General features: G+C 37.2%; 10 protein-coding genes across 10 annotated transcripts; 8 read left to right on the top strand and 2 right to left on the bottom strand.

The window, feature by feature from the left end:
• Nucleotides 1-5,299: 5,299 nt before the first annotated feature.
• On the bottom strand, nucleotides 5,300-5,671 carry LOC133195416 (histone H2B-like). The gene has a single exon (XM_061331255.1). The coding sequence runs from the start codon at nucleotides 5,669-5,671 to the stop codon at nucleotides 5,300-5,302; it is 372 nt and encodes a 123-aa protein (XP_061187239.1).
• A 255-nt stretch (nucleotides 5,672-5,926) lies between these two features.
• LOC133195415 (histone H2A) lies at nucleotides 5,927-6,304 on the top strand. The gene has a single exon (XM_061331254.1). The coding sequence runs from the start codon at nucleotides 5,927-5,929 to the stop codon at nucleotides 6,302-6,304; it is 378 nt and encodes a 125-aa protein (XP_061187238.1).
• Nucleotides 6,305-8,491: 2,187 nt separating this feature from the next.
• LOC133195413 (histone H1-delta-like) lies at nucleotides 8,492-9,079 on the top strand. Its single transcript, XM_061331253.1, has one exon. It carries the CDS (start codon nucleotides 8,492-8,494, stop codon nucleotides 9,077-9,079), a length of 588 nt encoding a protein of 195 aa, XP_061187237.1.
• Nucleotides 9,080-10,305: 1,226 nt separating this feature from the next.
• LOC133195412 (histone H3) lies at nucleotides 10,306-10,716 on the top strand. The gene has a single exon (XM_061331252.1). The coding sequence runs from the start codon at nucleotides 10,306-10,308 to the stop codon at nucleotides 10,714-10,716; it is 411 nt and encodes a 136-aa protein (XP_061187236.1).
• Nucleotides 10,717-12,139: 1,423 nt separating this feature from the next.
• Nucleotides 12,140-12,451, top strand: LOC133195411 (histone H4). Its single transcript, XM_061331251.1, has one exon. It carries the CDS (start codon nucleotides 12,140-12,142, stop codon nucleotides 12,449-12,451), a length of 312 nt encoding a protein of 103 aa, XP_061187235.1.
• A 1,064-nt stretch (nucleotides 12,452-13,515) lies between these two features.
• Nucleotides 13,516-13,887, bottom strand: LOC133195410 (histone H2B-like). Its single transcript, XM_061331250.1, has one exon. It carries the CDS (start codon nucleotides 13,885-13,887, stop codon nucleotides 13,516-13,518), a length of 372 nt encoding a protein of 123 aa, XP_061187234.1.
• Nucleotides 13,888-14,142: 255 nt separating this feature from the next.
• Nucleotides 14,143-14,520, top strand: LOC133195409 (histone H2A). Its single transcript, XM_061331249.1, has one exon. It carries the CDS (start codon nucleotides 14,143-14,145, stop codon nucleotides 14,518-14,520), a length of 378 nt encoding a protein of 125 aa, XP_061187233.1.
• Nucleotides 14,521-16,705: 2,185 nt separating this feature from the next.
• LOC133195408 (histone H1-delta-like) lies at nucleotides 16,706-17,293 on the top strand. Its single transcript, XM_061331248.1, has one exon. It carries the CDS (start codon nucleotides 16,706-16,708, stop codon nucleotides 17,291-17,293), a length of 588 nt encoding a protein of 195 aa, XP_061187232.1.
• Nucleotides 17,294-18,519: 1,226 nt separating this feature from the next.
• LOC133195407 (histone H3) lies at nucleotides 18,520-18,930 on the top strand. The gene has a single exon (XM_061331247.1). The coding sequence runs from the start codon at nucleotides 18,520-18,522 to the stop codon at nucleotides 18,928-18,930; it is 411 nt and encodes a 136-aa protein (XP_061187231.1).
• Nucleotides 18,931-20,347: 1,417 nt separating this feature from the next.
• Nucleotides 20,348-20,659, top strand: LOC133195406 (histone H4). The gene has a single exon (XM_061331245.1). The coding sequence runs from the start codon at nucleotides 20,348-20,350 to the stop codon at nucleotides 20,657-20,659; it is 312 nt and encodes a 103-aa protein (XP_061187229.1).
• Nucleotides 20,660-20,859: the final 200 nt, after the last annotated feature.

Here is a 20,859-nt window from a genome sequence, read left to right as displayed (position 1 = left end):
CGGAAACAGTTATGTAGGAAAATATTTCAAGAAAACGCACAGTGACATATTTGAGAAAATTAAGTAAAATTGGGAGGACAATATCGGAAAAATTACAGGTATTGAAACACAAAGTTGGACGAGTTCAATCCTCTACGCTGTCGACAATTGGGGAGTTTTCACGGAGGTCCGCGCTCGCCGCCACTCAAATAAGGCCATCGGCGGAGGTGATTTCATTCATTTCCTTATCGTCGATAACGTCGTTCACATCAGTTGTAGAAAACAGGACAAAAAAATTATGGCAGACGCCGCACCAGCAAAATCCCCCGCCAAGAAGAAGGTTTCCAAACCCAAGACGGTCCCCGCCCATCCCAAGTACATCGAGATGATCAGCGCTGCTGTGGCTGCCCTGAAGGAGCGCGGAGGTTCCTCGAGACAAGCTATTCTCAAGTACATCATGGGCAACTACAAAGTCGGTAATGACGCCTCTAGTGTCAACACCCATCTGAAGATGGCCCTCAAGAACGGAGTCAAGAAGGGAGTTCTCAAACAGGCCAAGGGTACAGGTGCCAGTGGTTCCTTCAAGCTGGGAGAGAAGCCCAAGACGGAGAAGAAACCCAAGACCAAAAAAGTCACCAAACCTAAGGCTGCCAAGCCCAAGAAAACGACCAAACCCAAGAAGACAACCGGGGAGAAAAAGCCAACAGAAAAGAAAAAGGCTGTTAAGAAACCTGCAGCACCCAAGAAGGCCGAGTCTCCCAAGAAGAAAGCAGCTACTAAGTCTCCCAAGAAAGCCAAGGCAGCTCCAAAGCCTACGAAAACCAAAGCGCCCAAGAAAGCCACAGCCAAGAAGTCAAAAACCCCAAAGAAAGCCACCAAGGCGTAGGCTGCCAATTGTCTTAAACCAATTACAAAAGCCCTTTTCAGGGCTACCAACATTTTTAGAAAAGATGCCTCTATTACATACATGTACTAATGGAAACACAAAATGAATAAACAAGAAGTACACTTACCTATTACACATAGTTTATTTGTCTTCGACTGGAAGCAAATTACAAAGTCATGATAATATTAACATGCTGTTTCTGAGAAGAAGAAGAAACAAAAGTCAGTTTTTATTTTGTTTACATACCCTCCCTCAAGTAAATAAAATTTTACTTTTTCCACATCACAACGCCTACGCAAACTATATGGCCATTATTATTAGTGTTATCATTCTAGTATTTTTTTTTCTTTTCTTTTTTTTGAAGTTTTATTATTATTATTAATTTTCTTTATTTTATTTAATTTTATTTATTAATTTATTTTATTTATTTATTTATTATTATTATTATTATTGTTAATATTTTTTTTTCTTTTTTTTCCCCCCCACTTTATTTGGAATCAAATGTGGAACGAATGGAATAAAAGTTCATGCGTACCTATTGAAAGACAGATACATACATTCTTATTCGTTTCATTTATTTATTCTTTTCATTTATTCATTCATTCATTTATTTAATTATTCATTCATTTAATTAATTATTCATTTATTTGTATTATTTGTTTTGTTCTTGTTTTTGCAACAGGGTAATTCCTGTTCATCCTATATGCACCATTCTGATTATCTGCAAGTATCATGATACTTAGTAATATTACTGGGCTTGTTCAGATAATGGTAGGAGGAAATAATGACAAGAAATATATAATATATATTTTTCGAAAATGCATTTTGCTTCAATAACGAATTGAAAATATATGTATATATATATAATAAATAATTCTATTTTCTATTCAATTGACGTTACATTCATCCCCATTATTCACCATATATATATTTAAAAAAAAAATATTTGACTATATGTATCTGCAGTGAAATCATGTGTCAAAAACCGACTTGATTTTCTTTTTCTTTTGGGGCAATTCTGTGGATTGAAACTACCTACAGACGTAGCCAATGGTCATCTCGTTCACCTGACTAATCGTAGCGAGTGTTACTGCGGGCACCAGCCAATCGACTAAGCCGACTGGTAGACCGCAGCGATTTTCAACTTGAGCTTACAAAGATATATAAGTTCACGGCGCAACACTGCCACTTCATTCATTCGAGTTTGAATAATCTGAGGAGATAGCATGGCACGTACCAAGCAGACGGCACGAAAATCTACAGGAGGCAAGGCCCCCAGAAAACAGCTCGCTACCAAAGCTGCTCGTAAAAGCGCACCAGCCACGGGTGGCGTTAAGAAACCGCATAGATACAGGCCAGGAACTGTCGCCCTCCGTGAAATTCGGAGATACCAGAAGAGCACTGAGCTTCTCATCAGGAAGCTGCCATTCCAGCGCTTGGTCCGGGAAATCGCTCAGGATTTTAAGACCGACTTGCGTTTCCAGAGTTCAGCTGTCATGGCTTTACAGGAAGCAAGCGAAGCTTACCTTGTTGGTCTCTTTGAGGACACCAACCTGTGCGCCATTCACGCCAAGAGAGTAACCATCATGCCCAAAGACATCCAGCTGGCCAGACGTATTCGTGGAGAGCGTGCTTAATTTTAAGCTGTATTTCAAGTCCTAAAGCAAACGGCCGTTTTCACGGCCACCTACATTCTTCGAAAAGATGCCTTCTGTTCAGACGTTGAAACATCTCTGAAAATAATGTTGAATTATTTGGCCGAAATTAATAAATTTTATCAAATTCAGCGAACAATGCCCCCAAATTGGAAAAAAAAAAAAAAAAAAAAAAAAAAAAAATGTTGAGACACAATACATCCTTCAGTGAATATATCTGTGCCTTGCATATATATAATTACATAAATTATGAAAGAGCACAATGCTAGACAATTTCATAGTACTATTGTCATCATCAATTTGTTGTAGAAGTTGTCTACACATCTTGAAACTATATTTTGTACAAGTCCATCAACCTGCCCCTCTAGAATACATTCAAGAATTTTGCGAAATAAATTAGAAAATAGCACAATTATTTAAATAGAATATGATGGAATGTGTCGAAGCAAAAAATAATAACAGTATTACAACTTTATCTCATTAGTTCTACAGCTATGCACATATGCGAGTACATGCATTTCAGAACTGCAATTCCGTATTTCATTTATATTCAAAGTATGATTTTTATTGATTTCTAAACAACGTCAAATATAACGATATTCGTTCTAACGTGGCGTGTAATAAAATGAAAAAGGCTCATTTATAAAGCCGGTTTGGTCACTGCTTAAAGTTGCCTTTGAAAATTAACTGAGAAAAGAGGAAATCAAATAAATGATCACATCTATAACTAGATATCATAAATGAATGAGAATCAAAAGTTTCATTCAGCTTCTACATTTTGTATTATTTCGGTGTTATCTGTCACACCCCTTTCCTTTGAATAACTTAATCCCCACCCACCCACCCACGTTTTAATTATCATTCGGCAACAACGGTATTTATTTTGTTAAACTCAAAGCAAAAAATACTGAAATAAAAAAAATAACAACAACAAAACAAAAAATTGTGTATGTTTATCCTAAAAAATTATGATGCTGTCTGTCCTGCTTGATATAATTCCCCTCTCTCTCTTTATCATTTTTATTCATTTTCTGTCATGTTTTTTTTTTTTTTTTTTTTTGTTGTTGTTTTGTATACCAGTTTGTATAAAATGTATATATGTACCTCCACGTACCAATATTTTGGTTTAGGTGAATAAATTGAACATAAACTTGCCTATATGTGAAGAAATTAAAGAATCAAAATTAATTAAATGTGGTTAAAATTCCTGTGGGGCAAGAAATGTAAACATTCCCATCATGCCAAGCTGACCAATCGTAAAGCTTGTCACAATACCGCTTTGGTAACGTTCCGAACTTTTCAAAGCATCGTGCGCTCTCACGGGTCCTCAATTTGGACTATAAATTAGGCAATTACGCATGATCAGTTCATCAGAACAGTACTACTGACTGAACTTATAACATGTCTGGACGTGGCAAAGGAGGAAAAGGTCTTGGAAAAGGAGGCGCTAAGCGACACAGAAAAGTCTTGAGAGACAACATCCAGGGTATCACCAAGCCAGCCATACGCCGTCTTGCTCGCCGTGGGTGGTGTCAAACGTATTTCCGGTCTCATCTACGAGGAAACTCGTGGAGTTCTTAAGGTTTTCTTGGAGAACGTGATCCGAGATGCTGTAACCTACACGGAGCATGCCAAGAGAAAGACCGTCACAGCTATGGACGTGGTCTACGCCTTGAAACGCCAAGGACGCACCCTGTACGGATTTGGAGGCTAAAGAATTCAGTTTGACAGTCAAGACAGAAGTTTAAAACAAACACAAACGGCCGTTATCACGGCCACCCAAATTTTTCGAAAAGATGCCTCTAAAACATCGTTAAGACAGACATTTACTTACTGAGTACTTGTTATACAGATATTCACTGTACAAAGTTGAATACAGAATGGTTGTAAGTGGTAAAATAAATACACAACAATAACAGAGTAAGACCCTTTATGTCGTAATATTTCCTCAAAACTATATACAGAGCAACAAATATGTATTGAATTTAGGTTTGGACAAGAAATATTGAATAAACACACACAAACAGTATATATTATTTAATTTTTTTTTATTATTATAATCATATATTAAAATAATAATGCTGCTGTCTTGAGTATTATTTTGAGGGATCGATCTACCGACAATGACAGGTACCAACTGGCGCTGAGTGACATGCTTTTTTTTCTTGTTTAACAATTATGACTAATGTTAGACAATTAATTGTCAATGTATAATTATCGCATTTTGGTCATTGCACTTTTATTGATGTATAATTACTGATTGAAAATTCCAATATGTCAATGTCAAAGAAAGGGGAGGGGGGGGGGGTCTTGAATTTATTTATCTGTTTCATTGATATTAGCTGAATTGAGATACTTTATTATCAATTATATAATGTACGCTGATAATTAATTCAGTATACAGAGGACAAATGAACCAGGATTTTGTGTACATCAGATGGACCTCGCATGCTTGTATTTTATTTATATTTGAAGATACAGTTATTTCAGATATATGCTTGGTTGTACATTCAAGTTATTTGTGAATAAAATTTGGCTCTCATTCATATAATAATACCTACTTGTATTTCTTTATTTATCCTACTTCTGTTATTATAATCAGTTGTAAACAATGTGGGATTTTTATACGTTTGCCACTTTTACGAGCACATGCATTCACATTGTAACACTCGTACATATTATTTGTGTCTCAATAACGCATGTAATATGAAGGTATCTTTTCTAAAAAATTAGTTGGCCCTTAAAAGGGCCGTTTGGTGTGTGTACTTGCAAAATGAGATTATTTGCTGCTGGTGTACTTGGTGACGGCTTTGGTGCCCTCAGATACGGCGTGCTTGGCCAGTTCACCGGGCAGAAGGAGACGGACAGCAGTCTGGACCTCTCTGCTTGTGATTGTAGATCGCTTGTTGTAGTGGGCCAAACGAGAGGCTTCGGCAGCGATTCTCTCAAAGATATCGTTGACGAAGGAGTTCATTATGCTCATGGCCTTGCTGGAAACACCAGTGTCAGGGTGCACCTGCTTTAGGACTTTGTAGATGTAAATGGCATAAGATTCCCTCCTCCTCTTCCTCCTTTTCTTGTCTGTGCTCCTCGGTGTCTTGGCCTTGGTGACTGCTTTCTTGGCGCCTTTGGATCCGACTTTGGGTGGCATGATCTCAAGTTGACAGGTCAAACTGAAGAGATGAATAAAGTGAAATGGTAAAATTTACTATTTATATGCGAGTAGGAGGAGAAGCTTGTTACGGACCTCCGAGAAAACATTACTTGTTCGGATTTCACCTAAAGGCACAACAGAGCGACGCGTTAATTGGCTGCACCGTTGGATCCGCTTGGTTGTTTAAATTGGTGCGTGCGGGCGTCGCTGGATTATTCGTTGACTGTACACGAAAGAACATAACCGTTAAGAATGTCTGGACGTGGCAAAGGAGGCAAAGTGAAGGGGAAGGCCAAGAGCCGTTCTTCCCGCGCCGGACTGCAGTTCCCCGTGGGTCGTATTCACCGTCTGCTGAGAAAGGGCAACTACGCCGAGAGAGTGGGAGCAGGCGCTCCCGTGTACTTGGCTGCCGTTCTTGAGTACTTGGCCGCAGAAGTCTTGGAGTTGGCAGGCAACGCTGCCCGCGACAACAAAAAGACCAGAATCATTCCCCGTCATCTGCAGCTGGCCATCCGCAACGACGAAGAATTGAACAAACTCCTGTCCGGCGTGACCATCGCGCAGGGTGGTGTCCTGCCCAACATCCAAGCGGTGCTCCTTCCCAAAAAGACACAGAAAGCCGCCAAGTAAAAAGATCCTATAGTTGTGTTGTGTGCAGCACAAAACCAAACGGCCGTTTTCACGGCCACATAAGCTTTTCGAAAAGATACCTACATTACAAACGAGTTGAAACGTAAACAATTATTATAGCTAGAAAATAATAGAAACACACGAATTCAATAATTTTCAACACAGAACAGAGATCAAACATCAAAGAAAGTGTTATATATTTAATGATAAATAAATGTATTAAGTCAATAACAAAAGCAATAAATTTAAAAATTGACTCGCATGTATATTCGTATATGTACGTTTTTTCTTTCTCGTTATAGGCAGTTGAATCCAAACCTTATAGGCCTGCGTACAAATGTTGAATTCTCACTTATTACTTGAATGCTCACTCAACAAAGAGATAAGAAAAGAAAAAAAAAACCCATTTCATTGACCAATTAAGACTAGAAACTGCGGAAATCATCTAACATGGCGATCTAACTTTCAATTTTTTCCTTTAATACAAATATTTTTAAATATGATCATTATTTTATTAACATATTCAAAAGATCTGTAACTCCAGTTAAATCCTTAATGTTTCTTCTTCTTTTTTTTTTTCCCCCTCGCTATTGTTTTATATGATGATTATTTAGACAAAATTCCTAATTGATAAAATAGATAAAAGTGATGAATATAAGAATCTCATAAGAATAAGAAGATGTGGTTTATATTATGTCTTGAATGTTCTTATTCAAAAAAGTGTGCTTCCCATAATAAGAGTGAATAAAAGCAACTCGATGCCAGTTTCCGGATACTTACAGTACTAACACAATTAAACACTGGTAGTAAATTTTCTTTCGAATAGACTACCGATGCGAATGACTAAACGACATTTTTTTTAACACTTTACATTTATTGCGATGTCCATCACTGCGCCGTGCAGCACATCTGCATCGTCACGTGACATATAGATGCAGGGAATCATGATCTGCACGTGGAAAGTGTGCAACCAATTTGATGCTTGTATCAATGTATTGTATTGTCTTGTATTATATACTGGTTGTCTTGTTCAACTTGAAAGATATAGATTTTAAATACATTGGCTTTTGACCACATTCTGTTTATTTACATGTACTCAATTATTTGTGTGTGTAAATTACAAGAAACAAATTAATATCAATGAATAAGCTACTCCCATGATTCGCCTTGTTCGTCTCTCTCTGTCTCTCTCTTATGTATAACTACTAATTAAGTGAGTGTTCTACAATTATTAAATACACGCCCTTTTTATGTGATTTTTTTTTTTTTTCATGTAATTTACAAGGATGTCAGTTATGTATATTCTTATGATATAATTATACTGAGAAATTCAGACGTTGTACCACCGAATGTGGTACGTTACGTACGGTCTGGATCTTCCCGGTGTCCTCGGTGTTATAATTATAAAGTAGGTGTCATGTATTTAAATATTCGAAAAGAAATTATATGTTGTCCCTTTAAGGGGGTGAACATCCACTGATCTAGAAAGTATATTAGATATATATTTGAACATTCAACAATTTGTGAGATTCCGTGATTTCTCTTCATATGACCCTTTTGTTTGTTTGTTTGTTTGTTTTTTTTGTTGTTGTTTTGTTTTTGTTTTGTTTTTTTTCTCTCCATTTCATATGAAATGCAAGGCACACATCACTATCCATTGTGCGCGTGTTTGTGCCGAATGTTTGCATTTTCATTCGGATTTTAAGTAACATATAAGACAATTGAAAGAAATGTACATGTATGTTTTATCGCATAGCAATGTAGTAAGTACTTCAATCCCTTACTCGTGTTCTATTCCTCTTGTTTTCGTGTTTTAATCAAAATTAGTCGCTTCTGGGCTCCAGGGAACAGCGCATTTTCAGAATCAACAGACAATTCCTCCTTTAAAATGACAGATTAAGAACCTTAAACGGAAACAGTTATGTAGGAAAATATTTCAAGAAAACGCACAGTGACATATTTGAGAAAATTAAGTAAAATTGGGAGGACAATATCGGAAAAATTACAGGTATTGAAACACAAAGTTGGACGAGTTCAATCCTCTACGCTGTCGACAATTGGGGAGTTTTCACGGAGGTCCGCGCTCGCCGCCACTCAAATAAGGCCATCGGCGGAGGTGATTTCATTCATTTCCTTATCGTCGATAACGTCGTTCACATCAGTTGTAGAAAACAGGACAAAAAAATTATGGCAGACGCCGCACCAGCAAAATCCCCCGCCAAGAAGAAGGTTTCCAAACCCAAGACGGTCCCCGCCCATCCCAAGTACATCGAGATGATCAGCGCTGCTGTGGCTGCCCTGAAGGAGCGCGGAGGTTCCTCGAGACAAGCTATTCTCAAGTACATCATGGGCAACTACAAAGTCGGTAATGACGCCTCTAGTGTCAACACCCATCTGAAGATGGCCCTCAAGAACGGAGTCAAGAAGGGAGTTCTCAAACAGGCCAAGGGTACAGGTGCCAGTGGTTCCTTCAAGCTGGGAGAGAAGCCCAAGACGGAGAAGAAACCCAAGACCAAAAAAGTCACCAAACCTAAGGCTGCCAAGCCCAAGAAAACGACCAAACCCAAGAAGACAACCGGGGAGAAAAAGCCAACAGAAAAGAAAAAGGCTGTTAAGAAACCTGCAGCACCCAAGAAGGCCGAGTCTCCCAAGAAGAAAGCAGCTACTAAGTCTCCCAAGAAAGCCAAGGCAGCTCCAAAGCCTACGAAAACCAAAGCGCCCAAGAAAGCCACAGCCAAGAAGTCAAAAACCCCAAAGAAAGCCACCAAGGCGTAGGCTGCCAATTGTCTTAAACCAATTACAAAAGCCCTTTTCAGGGCTACCAACATTTTTAGAAAAGATGCCTCTATTACATACATGTACTAATGGAAACACAAAATGAATAAACAAGAAGTACACTTACCTATTACACATAGTTTATTTGTCTTCGACTGGAAGCAAATTACAAAGTCATGATAATATTAACATGCTGTTTCTGAGAAGAAGAAGAAACAAAAGTCAGTTTTTATTTTGTTTACATACCCTCCCTCAAGTAAATAAAATTTTACTTTTTCCACATCACAACGCCTACGCAAACTATATGGCCATTATTATTAGTGTTATCATTCTAGTATTTTTTTTTCTTTTCTTTTTTTTGAAGTTTTATTATTATTATTAATTTTCTTTATTTTATTTAATTTTATTTATTAATTTATTTTATTTATTTATTTATTATTATTATTATTATTGTTAATATTTTTTTTTCTTTTTTTTCCCCCCCACTTTATTTGGAATCAAATGTGGAACGAATGGAATAAAAGTTCATGCGTACCTATTGAAAGACAGATACATACATTCTTATTCGTTTCATTTATTTATTCTTTTCATTTATTCATTCATTCATTTATTTAATTATTCATTCATTTAATTAATTATTCATTTATTTGTATTATTTGTTTTGTTCTTGTTTTTGCAACAGGGTAATTCCTGTTCATCCTATATGCACCATTCTGATTATCTGCAAGTATCATGATACTTAGTAATATTACTGGGCTTGTTCAGATAATGGTAGGAGGAAATAATGACAAGAAATATATAATATATATTTTTCGAAAATGCATTTTGCTTCAATAACGAATTGAAAATATATGTATATATATATAATAAATAATTCTATTTTCTATTCAATTGACGTTACATTCATCCCCATTATTCACCATATATATATTTAAAAAAAAAATATTTGACTATATGTATCTGCAGTGAAATCATGTGTCAAAAACCGACTTGATTTTCTTTTTCTTTTGGGGCAATTCTGTGGATTGAAACTACCTACAGACGTAGCCAATGGTCATCTCGTTCACCTGACTAATCGTAGCGAGTGTTACTGCGGGCACCAGCCAATCGACTAAGCCGACTGGTAGACCGCAGCGATTTTCAACTTGAGCTTACAAAGATATATAAGTTCACGGCGCAACACTGCCACTTCATTCATTCGAGTTTGAATAATCTGAGGAGATAGCATGGCACGTACCAAGCAGACGGCACGAAAATCTACAGGAGGCAAGGCCCCCAGAAAACAGCTCGCTACCAAAGCTGCTCGTAAAAGCGCACCAGCCACGGGTGGCGTTAAGAAACCGCATAGATACAGGCCAGGAACTGTCGCCCTCCGTGAAATTCGGAGATACCAGAAGAGCACTGAGCTTCTCATCAGGAAGCTGCCATTCCAGCGCTTGGTCCGGGAAATCGCTCAGGATTTTAAGACCGACTTGCGTTTCCAGAGTTCAGCTGTCATGGCTTTACAGGAAGCAAGCGAAGCTTACCTTGTTGGTCTCTTTGAGGACACCAACCTGTGCGCCATTCACGCCAAGAGAGTAACCATCATGCCCAAAGACATCCAGCTGGCCAGACGTATTCGTGGAGAGCGTGCTTAATTTTAAGCTGTATTTCAAGTCCTAAAGCAAACGGCCGTTTTCACGGCCACCTACATTCTTCGAAAAGATGCCTTCTGTTCAGACGTTGAAACATCTCTGAAAATAATGTTGAATTATTTGGCCGAAATTAATAAATTTTATCAAATTCAGCGAACAATGCCCCCAAATTGGAAAAAAAAAAAAAAAAAAAAAAAAAAAAAAAAAATGTTGAGACACAATACATCCTTCAGTGAATATATCTGTGCCTTGCATATATATAATTACATAAATTATGAAAGAGCACAATGCTAGACAATTTCATAGTACTATTGTCATCATCAATTTGTTGTAGAAGTTGTCTACACATCTTGAAACTATATTTTGTACAAGTCCATCAACCTGCCCCTCTAGAATACATTCAAGAATTTTGCGAAATAAATTAGAAAATAGCACAATTATTTAAATAGAATATGATGGAATGTGTCGAAGCAAAAAATAATAACAGTATTACAACTTTATCTCATTAGTTCTACAGCTATGCACATATGCGAGTACATGCATTTCAGAACTGCAATTCCGTATTTCATTTATATTCAAAGTATGATTTTTATTGATTTCTAAACAACGTCAAATATAACGATATTCGTTCTAACGTGGCGTGTAATAAAATGAAAAAGGCTCATTTATAAAGCCGGTTTGGTCACTGCTTAAAGTTGCCTTTGAAAATTAACTGAGAAAAGAGGAAATCAAATAAATGATCACATCTATAACTAGATATCATAAATGAATGAGAATCAAAAGTTTCATTCAGCTTCTACATTTTGTATTATTTCGGTGTTATCTGTCACACCCCTTTCCTTTGAATAACTTAATCCCCACCCACCCACCCACGTTTTAATTATCATTCGGCAACAACGGTATTTATTTTGTTAAACTCAAAGCAAAAAATACTGAAATAAAAAAAATAACAACAACAAAACAAAAAATTGTGTATGTTTATCCTAAAAAATTATGATGCTGTCTGTCCTGCTTGATATAATTCCCCTCTCTCTCTTTATCATTTTTATTCATTTTCTGTCATGTTTTTTTTTTTTTTTTTTTTTGTTGTTGTTTTGTATACCAGTTTGTATAAAATGTATATATGTACCTCCACGTACCAATATTTTGGTTTAGGTGAATAAATTGAACATAAACTTGCCTATATGTGAAGAAATTAAAGAATCAAAATTAATTAAATGTGGTTAAAATTCCTGTGGGGCAAGAAATGTAAACATTCCCATCATGCCAAGCTGACCAATCGTAAAGCTTGTCACAATACCGCTTTGGTAACGTTCCGAACTTTTCAAAGCATCGTGCGCTCTCACGGGTCCTCAATTTGGACTATAAATTAGGCAATTACGCATGATCAGTTCATCAGAACAGTACTACTGACTGAACTTATAACATGTCTGGACGTGGCAAAGGAGGAAAAGGTCTTGGAAAAGGAGGCGCTAAGCGACACAGAAAAGTCTTGAGAGACAACATCCAGGGTATCACCAAGCCAGCCATACGCCGTCTTGCTCGCCGTGGTGGTGTCAAACGTATTTCCGGTCTCATCTACGAGGAAACTCGTGGAGTTCTTAAGGTTTTCTTGGAGAACGTGATCCGAGATGCTGTAACCTACACGGAGCATGCCAAGAGAAAGACCGTCACAGCTATGGACGTGGTCTACGCCTTGAAACGCCAAGGACGCACCCTGTACGGATTTGGAGGCTAAAGAATTCAGTTTGACAGTCAAGACAGAAGTTTAAAACAAACACAAACGGCCGTTATCACGGCCACCCAAATTTTTCGAAAAGATGCCTCTAAAACATCGTTAAGACAGACATTTACTTACTGAGTACTTGTTATACAGATATTCACTGTACAAAGTTGAATACAGAATGGTTGTAAGTGGTAAAATAAATACACAACAATAACAGAGTAAGACCCTTTATGTCGTAATATTTCCTCAAAACTATATACAGAGCAACAAATATGTATTGAATTTAGGTTTGGACAAGAAATATTGAATAAACACACACAAACAGTATATATTATTTAATTTTTTTTTATTATTATAATCATATATTAAAATAATAATGCTGCTGTCTTGAGTATTATTTTGAGGGATCGATCTACCGACAATGACAGGTACCAACTGGCGCTGAGTGACATGCTTTTTTTTCTTGTTTAACAATTATGACTAATGTTAGACAATTAATTGTCAATGTATAATTATCGCATTTTGGTCATTGCACTTTTATTGATGTATAATTACTGATTGAAAATTCCAATATGTCAATGTCAAAGAAAGGGGAGGGGGGGGGGTCTTGAATTTATTTATCTGTTTCATTGATATTAGCTGAATTGAGATACTTTATTATCAATTATATAATGTACGCTGATAATTAATTCAGTATACAGAGGACAAATGAACCAGGATTTTGTGTACATCAGATGGACCTCGCATGCTTGTATTTTATTTATATTTGAAGATACAGTTATTTCAGATATATGCTTGGTTGTACATTCAAGTTATTTGTGAATAAAATTTGGCTCTCATTCATATAATAATACCTACTTGTATTTCTTTATTTATCCTACTTCTGTTATTATAATCAGTTGTAAACAATGTGGGATTTTTATACGTTTGCCACTTTTACGAGCACATGCATTCACATTGTAACACTCGTACATATTATTTGTGTCTCAATAACGCATGTAATATGAAGGTATCTTTTCTAAAAAATTAGTTGGCCCTTAAAAGGGCCGTTTGGTGTGTGTACTTGCAAAATGAGATTATTTGCTGCTGGTGTACTTGGTGACGGCTTTGGTGCCCTCAGATACGGCGTGCTTGGCCAGTTCACCGGGCAGAAGGAGACGGACAGCAGTCTGGACCTCTCTGCTTGTGATTGTAGATCGCTTGTTGTAGTGGGCCAAACGAGAGGCTTCGGCAGCGATTCTCTCAAAGATATCGTTGACGAAGGAGTTCATTATGCTCATGGCCTTGCTGGAAACACCAGTGTCAGGGTGCACCTGCTTTAGGACTTTGTAGATGTAAATGGCATAAGATTCCCTCCTCCTCTTCCTCCTTTTCTTGTCTGTGCTCCTCGGTGTCTTGGCCTTGGTGACTGCTTTCTTGGCGCCTTTGGATCCGACTTTGGGTGGCATGATCTCAAGTTGACAGGTCAAACTGAAGAGATGAATAAAGTGAAATGGTAAAATTTACTATTTATATGCGAGTAGGAGGAGAAGCTTGTTACGGACCTCCGAGAAAACATTACTTGTTCGGATTTCACCTAAAGGCACAACAGAGCGACGCGTTAATTGGCTGCACCGTTGGATCCGCTTGGTTGTTTAAATTGGTGCGTGCGGGCGTCGCTGGATTATTCGTTGACTGTACACGAAAGAACATAACCGTTAAGAATGTCTGGACGTGGCAAAGGAGGCAAAGTGAAGGGGAAGGCCAAGAGCCGTTCTTCCCGCGCCGGACTGCAGTTCCCCGTGGGTCGTATTCACCGTCTGCTGAGAAAGGGCAACTACGCCGAGAGAGTGGGAGCAGGCGCTCCCGTGTACTTGGCTGCCGTTCTTGAGTACTTGGCCGCAGAAGTCTTGGAGTTGGCAGGCAACGCTGCCCGCGACAACAAAAAGACCAGAATCATTCCCCGTCATCTGCAGCTGGCCATCCGCAACGACGAAGAATTGAACAAACTCCTGTCCGGCGTGACCATCGCGCAGGGTGGTGTCCTGCCCAACATCCAAGCGGTGCTCCTTCCCAAAAAGACACAGAAAGCCGCCAAGTAAAAAGATCCTATAGTTGTGTTGTGTGCAGCACAAAACCAAACGGCCGTTTTCACGGCCACATAAGCTTTTCGAAAAGATACCTACATTACAAACGAGTTGAAACGTAAACAATTATTATAGCTAGAAAATAATAGAAACACACGAATTCAATAATTTTCAACACAGAACAGAGATCAAACATCAAAGAAAGTGTTATATATTTAATGATAAATAAATGTATTAAGTCAATAACAAAAGCAATAAATTTAAAAATTGACTCGCATGTATATTCGTATATGTACGTTTTTTCTTTCTCGTTATAGGCAGTTGAATCCAAACCTTATAGGCCTGCGTACAAATGTTGAATTCTCACTTATTACTTGAATGCTCACTCAACAAAGAGATAAGAAAAGAAAAAAAAAACCCATTTCATTGACCAATTAAGACTAGAAACTGCGGAAATCATCTAACATGGCGATCTAACTTTCAATTTTTTCCTTTAATACAAATATTTTTAAATATGATCATTATTTTATTAACATATTCAAAAGATCTGTAACTCCAGTTAAATCCTTAATGTTTCTTCTTCTTTTTTTTTTCCCCCTCGCTATTGTTTTATATGATGATTATTTAGACAAAATTCCTAATTGATAAAATAGATAAAAGTGATGAATATAAGAATCTCATAAGAATAAGAAGATGTGGTTTATATTATGTCTTGAATGTTCTTATTCAAAAAAGTGTGCTTCCCATAATAAGAGTGAATAAAAGCAACTCGATGCCAGTTTCCGGATACTTACAGTACTAACACAATTAAACACTGGTAGTAAATTTTCTTTCGAATAGACTACCGATGCGAATGACTAAACGACATTTTTTTTAACACTTTACATTTATTGCGATGTCCATCACTGCGCCGTGCAGCACATCTGCATCGTCACGTGACATATAGATGCAGGGAATCATGATCTGCACGTGGAAAGTGTGCAACCAATTTGATGCTTGTATCAATGTATTGTATTGTCTTGTATTATATACTGGTTGTCTTGTTCAACTTGAAAGATATAGATTTTAAATACATTGGCTTTTGACCACATTCTGTTTATTTACATGTACTCAATTATTTGTGTGTGTAAATTACAAGAAACAAATTAATATCAATGAATAAGCTACTCCCATGATTCGCCTTGTTCGTCTCTCTCTGTCTCTCTCTTATGTATAACTACTAATTAAGTGAGTGTTCTACAATTATTAAATACACGCCCTTTTTATGTGATTTTTTTTTTTTTCATGTAATTTACAAGGATGTCAGTTATGTATATTCTTATGATATAATTATACTGAGAAATTCAGACGTTGTACCACCGAATGTGGTACGTTACGTACGGTCTGGATCTTCCCGGTGTCCTCGGTGTTATAATTATAAAGTAGGTGTCATGTATTTAAATATTCGAAAAGAAATTATATGTTGTCCCTTTAAGGGGGTGAACATCCACTGATCTAGAAAGTATATTAGATATATATTTGAACATTCAACAATTTGTGAGATTCCGTGATTTCTCTTCATATGACCCTTTTGTTTGTTTGTTTGTTTGTTTTTTTTTTTGTTGTTTTGTTTTTGTTTTGTTTTTTTTCTCTCCATTTCATATGAAATGCAAGGCACACATCACTATCCATTGTGCGCGTGTTTGTGCCGAATGTTTGCATTTTCATTCGGATTTTAAGTAACATATAAGACAATTGAAAGAAATGTACATGTATGTTTTATCGCATAGCAATGTAGTAAGTACTTCAATCCCTTACTCGTGTTCTATTCCTCTTGTTTTCGTGTTTTAATCAAAATTAGTCGCTTCTGGGCTCCAGGGAACAGCGCATTTTCAGAATCAACAGACAATTCCTCCTTTAAAATGACAGATTAAGAACCTTAAACGGAAACAGTTATGTAGGAAAATATTTCAAGAAAACGCACAGTGACATATTTGAGAAAATTAAGTAAAATTGGGAGGACAATATCGGAAAAATTACAGGTATTGAAACACAAAGTTGGACGAGTTCAATCCTCTACGCTGTCGACAATTGGGGAGTTTTCACGGAGGTCCGCGCTCGCCGCCACTCAAATAAGGCCATCGGCGGAGGTGATTTCATTCATTTCCTTATCGTCGATAACGTCGTTCACATCAGTTGTAGAAAACAGGACAAAAAAATTATGGCAGACGCCGCACCAGCAAAATCCCCCGCCAAGAAGAAGGTTTCCAAACCCAAGACGGTCCCCGCCCATCCCAAGTACATCGAGATGATCAGCGCTGCTGTGGCTGCCCTGAAGGAGCGCGGAGGTTCCTCGAGACAAGCTATTCTCAAGTACATCATGGGCAACTACAAAGTCGGTAATGACGCCTCTAGTGTCAACACCCATCTGAAGATGGCCCTCAAGAACGGAGTCAAGAAGGGAGTTCTCAAACAGGCCAAGGGTACAGGTGCCAGTGGTTCCTTCAAGCTGGGAGAGAAGCCCAAGACGGAGAAGAAACCCAAGACCAAAAAAGTCACCAAACCTAAGGCTGCCAAGCCCAAGAAAACGACCAAACCCAAGAAGACAACCGGGGAGAAAAAGCCAACAGAAAAGAAAAAGGCTGTTAAGAAACCTGCAGCACCCAAGAAGGCCGAGTCTCCCAAGAAGAAAGCAGCTACTAAGTCTCCCAAGAAAGCCAAGGCAGCTCCAAAGCCTACGAAAACCAAAGCGCCCAAGAAAGCCACAGCCAAGAAGTCAAAAACCCCAAAGAAAGCCACCAAGGCGTAGGCTGCCAATTGTCTTAAACCAATTACAAAAGCCCTTTTCAGGGCTACCAACATTTTTAGAAAAGATGCCTCTATTACATACATGTACTAATGGAAACACAAAATGAATAAACAAGAAGTACACTTACCTATTACACATAGTTTATTTGTCTTCGACTGGAAGCAAATTACAAAGTCATGATAATATTAACATGCTGTTTCTGAGAAGAAGAAGAAACAAAAGTCAGTTTTTATTTTGTTTACATACCCTCCCTCAAGTAAATAAAATTTTACTTTTTCCACATCACAACGCCTACGCAAACTATATGGCCATTATTATTAGTGTTATCATTCTAGTATTTTTTTTTCTTTTCTTTTTTTTGAAGTTTTATTATTATTATTAATTTTCTTTATTTTATTTAATTTTATTTATTAATTTATTTTATTTATTTATTTATTATTATTATTATTATTGTTAATATTTTTTTTTCTTTTTTTTCCCCCCCACTTTATTTGGAATCAAATGTGGAACGAATGGAATAAAAGTTCATGCGTACCTATTGAAAGACAGATACATACATTCTTATTCGTTTCATTTATTTATTCTTTTCATTTATTCATTCATTCATTTATTTAATTATTCATTCATTTAATTAATTATTCATTTATTTGTATTATTTGTTTTGTTCTTGTTTTTGCAACAGGGTAATTCCTGTTCATCCTATATGCACCATTCTGATTATCTGCAAGTATCATGATACTTAGTAATATTACTGGGCTTGTTCAGATAATGGTAGGAGGAAATAATGACAAGAAATATATAATATATATTTTTCGAAAATGCATTTTGCTTCAATAACGAATTGAAAATATATGTATATATATATAATAAATAATTCTATTTTCTATTCAATTGACGTTACATTCATCCCCATTATTCACCATATATATATTTAAAAAAAAAATATTTGACTATATGTATCTGCAGTGAAATCATGTGTCAAAAACCGACTTGATTTTCTTTTTCTTTTGGGGCAATTCTGTGGATTGAAACTACCTACAGACGTAGCCAATGGTCATCTCGTTCACCTGACTAATCGTAGCGAGTGTTACTGCGGGCACCAGCCAATCGACTAAGCCGACTGGTAGACCGCAGCGATTTTCAACTTGAGCTTACAAAGATATATAAGTTCACGGCGCAACACTGCCACTTCATTCATTCGAGTTTGAATAATCTGAGGAGATAGCATGGCACGTACCAAGCAGACGGCACGAAAATCTACAGGAGGCAAGGCCCCCAGAAAACAGCTCGCTACCAAAGCTGCTCGTAAAAGCGCACCAGCCACGGGTGGCGTTAAGAAACCGCATAGATACAGGCCAGGAACTGTCGCCCTCCGTGAAATTCGGAGATACCAGAAGAGCACTGAGCTTCTCATCAGGAAGCTGCCATTCCAGCGCTTGGTCCGGGAAATCGCTCAGGATTTTAAGACCGACTTGCGTTTCCAGAGTTCAGCTGTCATGGCTTTACAGGAAGCAAGCGAAGCTTACCTTGTTGGTCTCTTTGAGGACACCAACCTGTGCGCCATTCACGCCAAGAGAGTAACCATCATGCCCAAAGACATCCAGCTGGCCAGACGTATTCGTGGAGAGCGTGCTTAATTTTAAGCTGTATTTCAAGTCCTAAAGCAAACGGCCGTTTTCACGGCCACCTACATTCTTCGAAAAGATGCCTTCTGTTCAGACGTTGAAACATCTCTGAAAATAATGTTGAATTATTTGGCCGAAATTAATAAATTTTATCAAATTCAGCGAACAATGCCCCCAAATTGGAAAAAAAAAAAAAAAAAAAAAAAAAAAAATGTTGAGACACAATACATCCTTCAGTGAATATATCTGTGCCTTGCATATATATAATTACATAAATTATGAAAGAGCACAATGCTAGACAATTTCATAGTACTATTGTCATCATCAATTTGTTGTAGAAGTTGTCTACACATCTTGAAACTATATTTTGTACAAGTCCATCAACCTGCCCCTCTAGAATACATTCAAGAATTTTGCGAAATAAATTAGAAAATAGCACAATTATTTAAATAGAATATGATGGAATGTGTCGAAGCAAAAAATAATAACAGTATTACAACTTTATCTCATTAGTTCTACAGCTATGCACATATGCGAGTACATGCATTTCAGAACTGCAATTCCGTATTTCATTTATATTCAAAGTATGATTTTTATTGATTTCTAAACAACGTCAAATATAACGATATTCGTTCTAACGTGGCGTGTAATAAAATGAAAAAGGCTCATTTATAAAGCCGGTTTGGTCACTGCTTAAAGTTGCCTTTGAAAATTAACTGAGAAAAGAGGAAATCAAATAAATGATCACATCTATAACTAGATATCATAAATGAATGAGAATCAAAAGTTTCATTCAGCTTCTACATTTTGTATTATTTCGGTGTTATCTGTCACACCCCTTTCCTTTGAATAACTTAATCCCCACCCACCCACCCACGTTTTAATTATCATTCGGCAACAACGGTATTTATTTTGTTAAACTCAAAGCAAAAAATACTGAAATAAAAAAAATAACAACAACAAAACAAAAAATTGTGTATGTTTATCCTAAAAAATTATGATGCTGTCTGTCCTGCTTGATATAATTCCCCTCTCTCTCTTTATCATTTTTATTCATTTTCTGTCATGTTTTTTTTTTTTTTTTTGTTGTTGTTGTTTTGTATACCAGTTTGTATAAAATGTATATATGTACCTCCACGTACCAATATTTTGGTTTAGGTGAATAAATTGAACATAAACTTGCCTATATGTGAAGAAATTAAAGAATCAAAATTAATTAAATGTGGTTAAAATTCCTGTGGGGCAAGAAATGTAAACATTCCCATCATGCCAAGCTGACCAATCGTAAAGCTTGTCACAATACCGCTTTGGTAACGTTCCGAACTTTTCAAAGCATCGTGCGCTCTCACGGGTCCTCAATTTGGACTATAAATTAGGCAATTACGCATGATCAGTTCATCAGAACAGTACTACTGACTGAACTTATAACATGTCTGGACGTGGCAAAGGAGGAAAAGGTCTTGGAAAAGGAGGCGCTAAGCGACACAGAAAAGTCTTGAGAGACAACATCCAGGGTATCACCAAGCCAGCCATACGCCGTCTTGCTCGCCGTGGTGGTGTCAAACGTATTTCCGGTCTCATCTACGAGGAAACTCGTGGAGTTCTTAAGGTTTTCTTGGAGAACGTGATCCGAGATGCTGTAACCTACACGGAGCATGCCAAGAGAAAGACCGTCACAGCTATGGACGTGGTCTACGCCTTGAAACGCCAAGGACGCACCCTGTACGGATTTGGAGGCTAAAGAATTCAGTTTGACAGTCAAGACAGAAGTTTAAAACAAACACAAACGGCCGTTATCACGGCCACCCAAATTTTTCGAAAAGATGCCTCTAAAACATCGTTAAGACAGACATTTACTTACTGAGTACTTGTTATACAGATATTCACTGTACAAAGTTGAATACAGAATGGTTGTAAGTGGTAAAATAAATACACAACAAT

Source organism: Saccostrea echinata, unplaced genomic scaffold (assembly GCF_033153115.1).
Source record: "Saccostrea echinata isolate AGI-Se365-2 ecotype Australia unplaced genomic scaffold, CSIRO_AGI_Sech_v1 ptg000029l, whole genome shotgun sequence".
NCBI lineage: Eukaryota > Metazoa > Mollusca > Bivalvia > Ostreida > Ostreidae > Saccostrea > Saccostrea echinata.
The sequence above is the reverse complement of the archived record's forward strand: the minus strand, read 5'-3'. Positions and strand labels throughout refer to the sequence as shown.

Coding starts and splice junctions, on each gene's coding strand:
- LOC133195409 (XM_061331249.1), top strand. CDS start 14,143: ATGTCTGGACGTGGCAAAGGAGGCAAAGTGAAGGGGAAGGCCAAGAGC.
- LOC133195410 (XM_061331250.1), bottom strand. CDS start 13,887: ATGCCACCCAAAGTCGGATCCAAAGGCGCCAAGAAAGCAGTCACCAAG.
- LOC133195412 (XM_061331252.1), top strand. CDS start 10,306: ATGGCACGTACCAAGCAGACGGCACGAAAATCTACAGGAGGCAAGGCC.
- LOC133195406 (XM_061331245.1), top strand. CDS start 20,348: ATGTCTGGACGTGGCAAAGGAGGAAAAGGTCTTGGAAAAGGAGGCGCT.
- LOC133195415 (XM_061331254.1), top strand. CDS start 5,927: ATGTCTGGACGTGGCAAAGGAGGCAAAGTGAAGGGGAAGGCCAAGAGC.
- LOC133195416 (XM_061331255.1), bottom strand. CDS start 5,671: ATGCCACCCAAAGTCGGATCCAAAGGCGCCAAGAAAGCAGTCACCAAG.
- LOC133195407 (XM_061331247.1), top strand. CDS start 18,520: ATGGCACGTACCAAGCAGACGGCACGAAAATCTACAGGAGGCAAGGCC.
- LOC133195413 (XM_061331253.1), top strand. CDS start 8,492: ATGGCAGACGCCGCACCAGCAAAATCCCCCGCCAAGAAGAAGGTTTCC.
- LOC133195408 (XM_061331248.1), top strand. CDS start 16,706: ATGGCAGACGCCGCACCAGCAAAATCCCCCGCCAAGAAGAAGGTTTCC.
- LOC133195411 (XM_061331251.1), top strand. CDS start 12,140: ATGTCTGGACGTGGCAAAGGAGGAAAAGGTCTTGGAAAAGGAGGCGCT.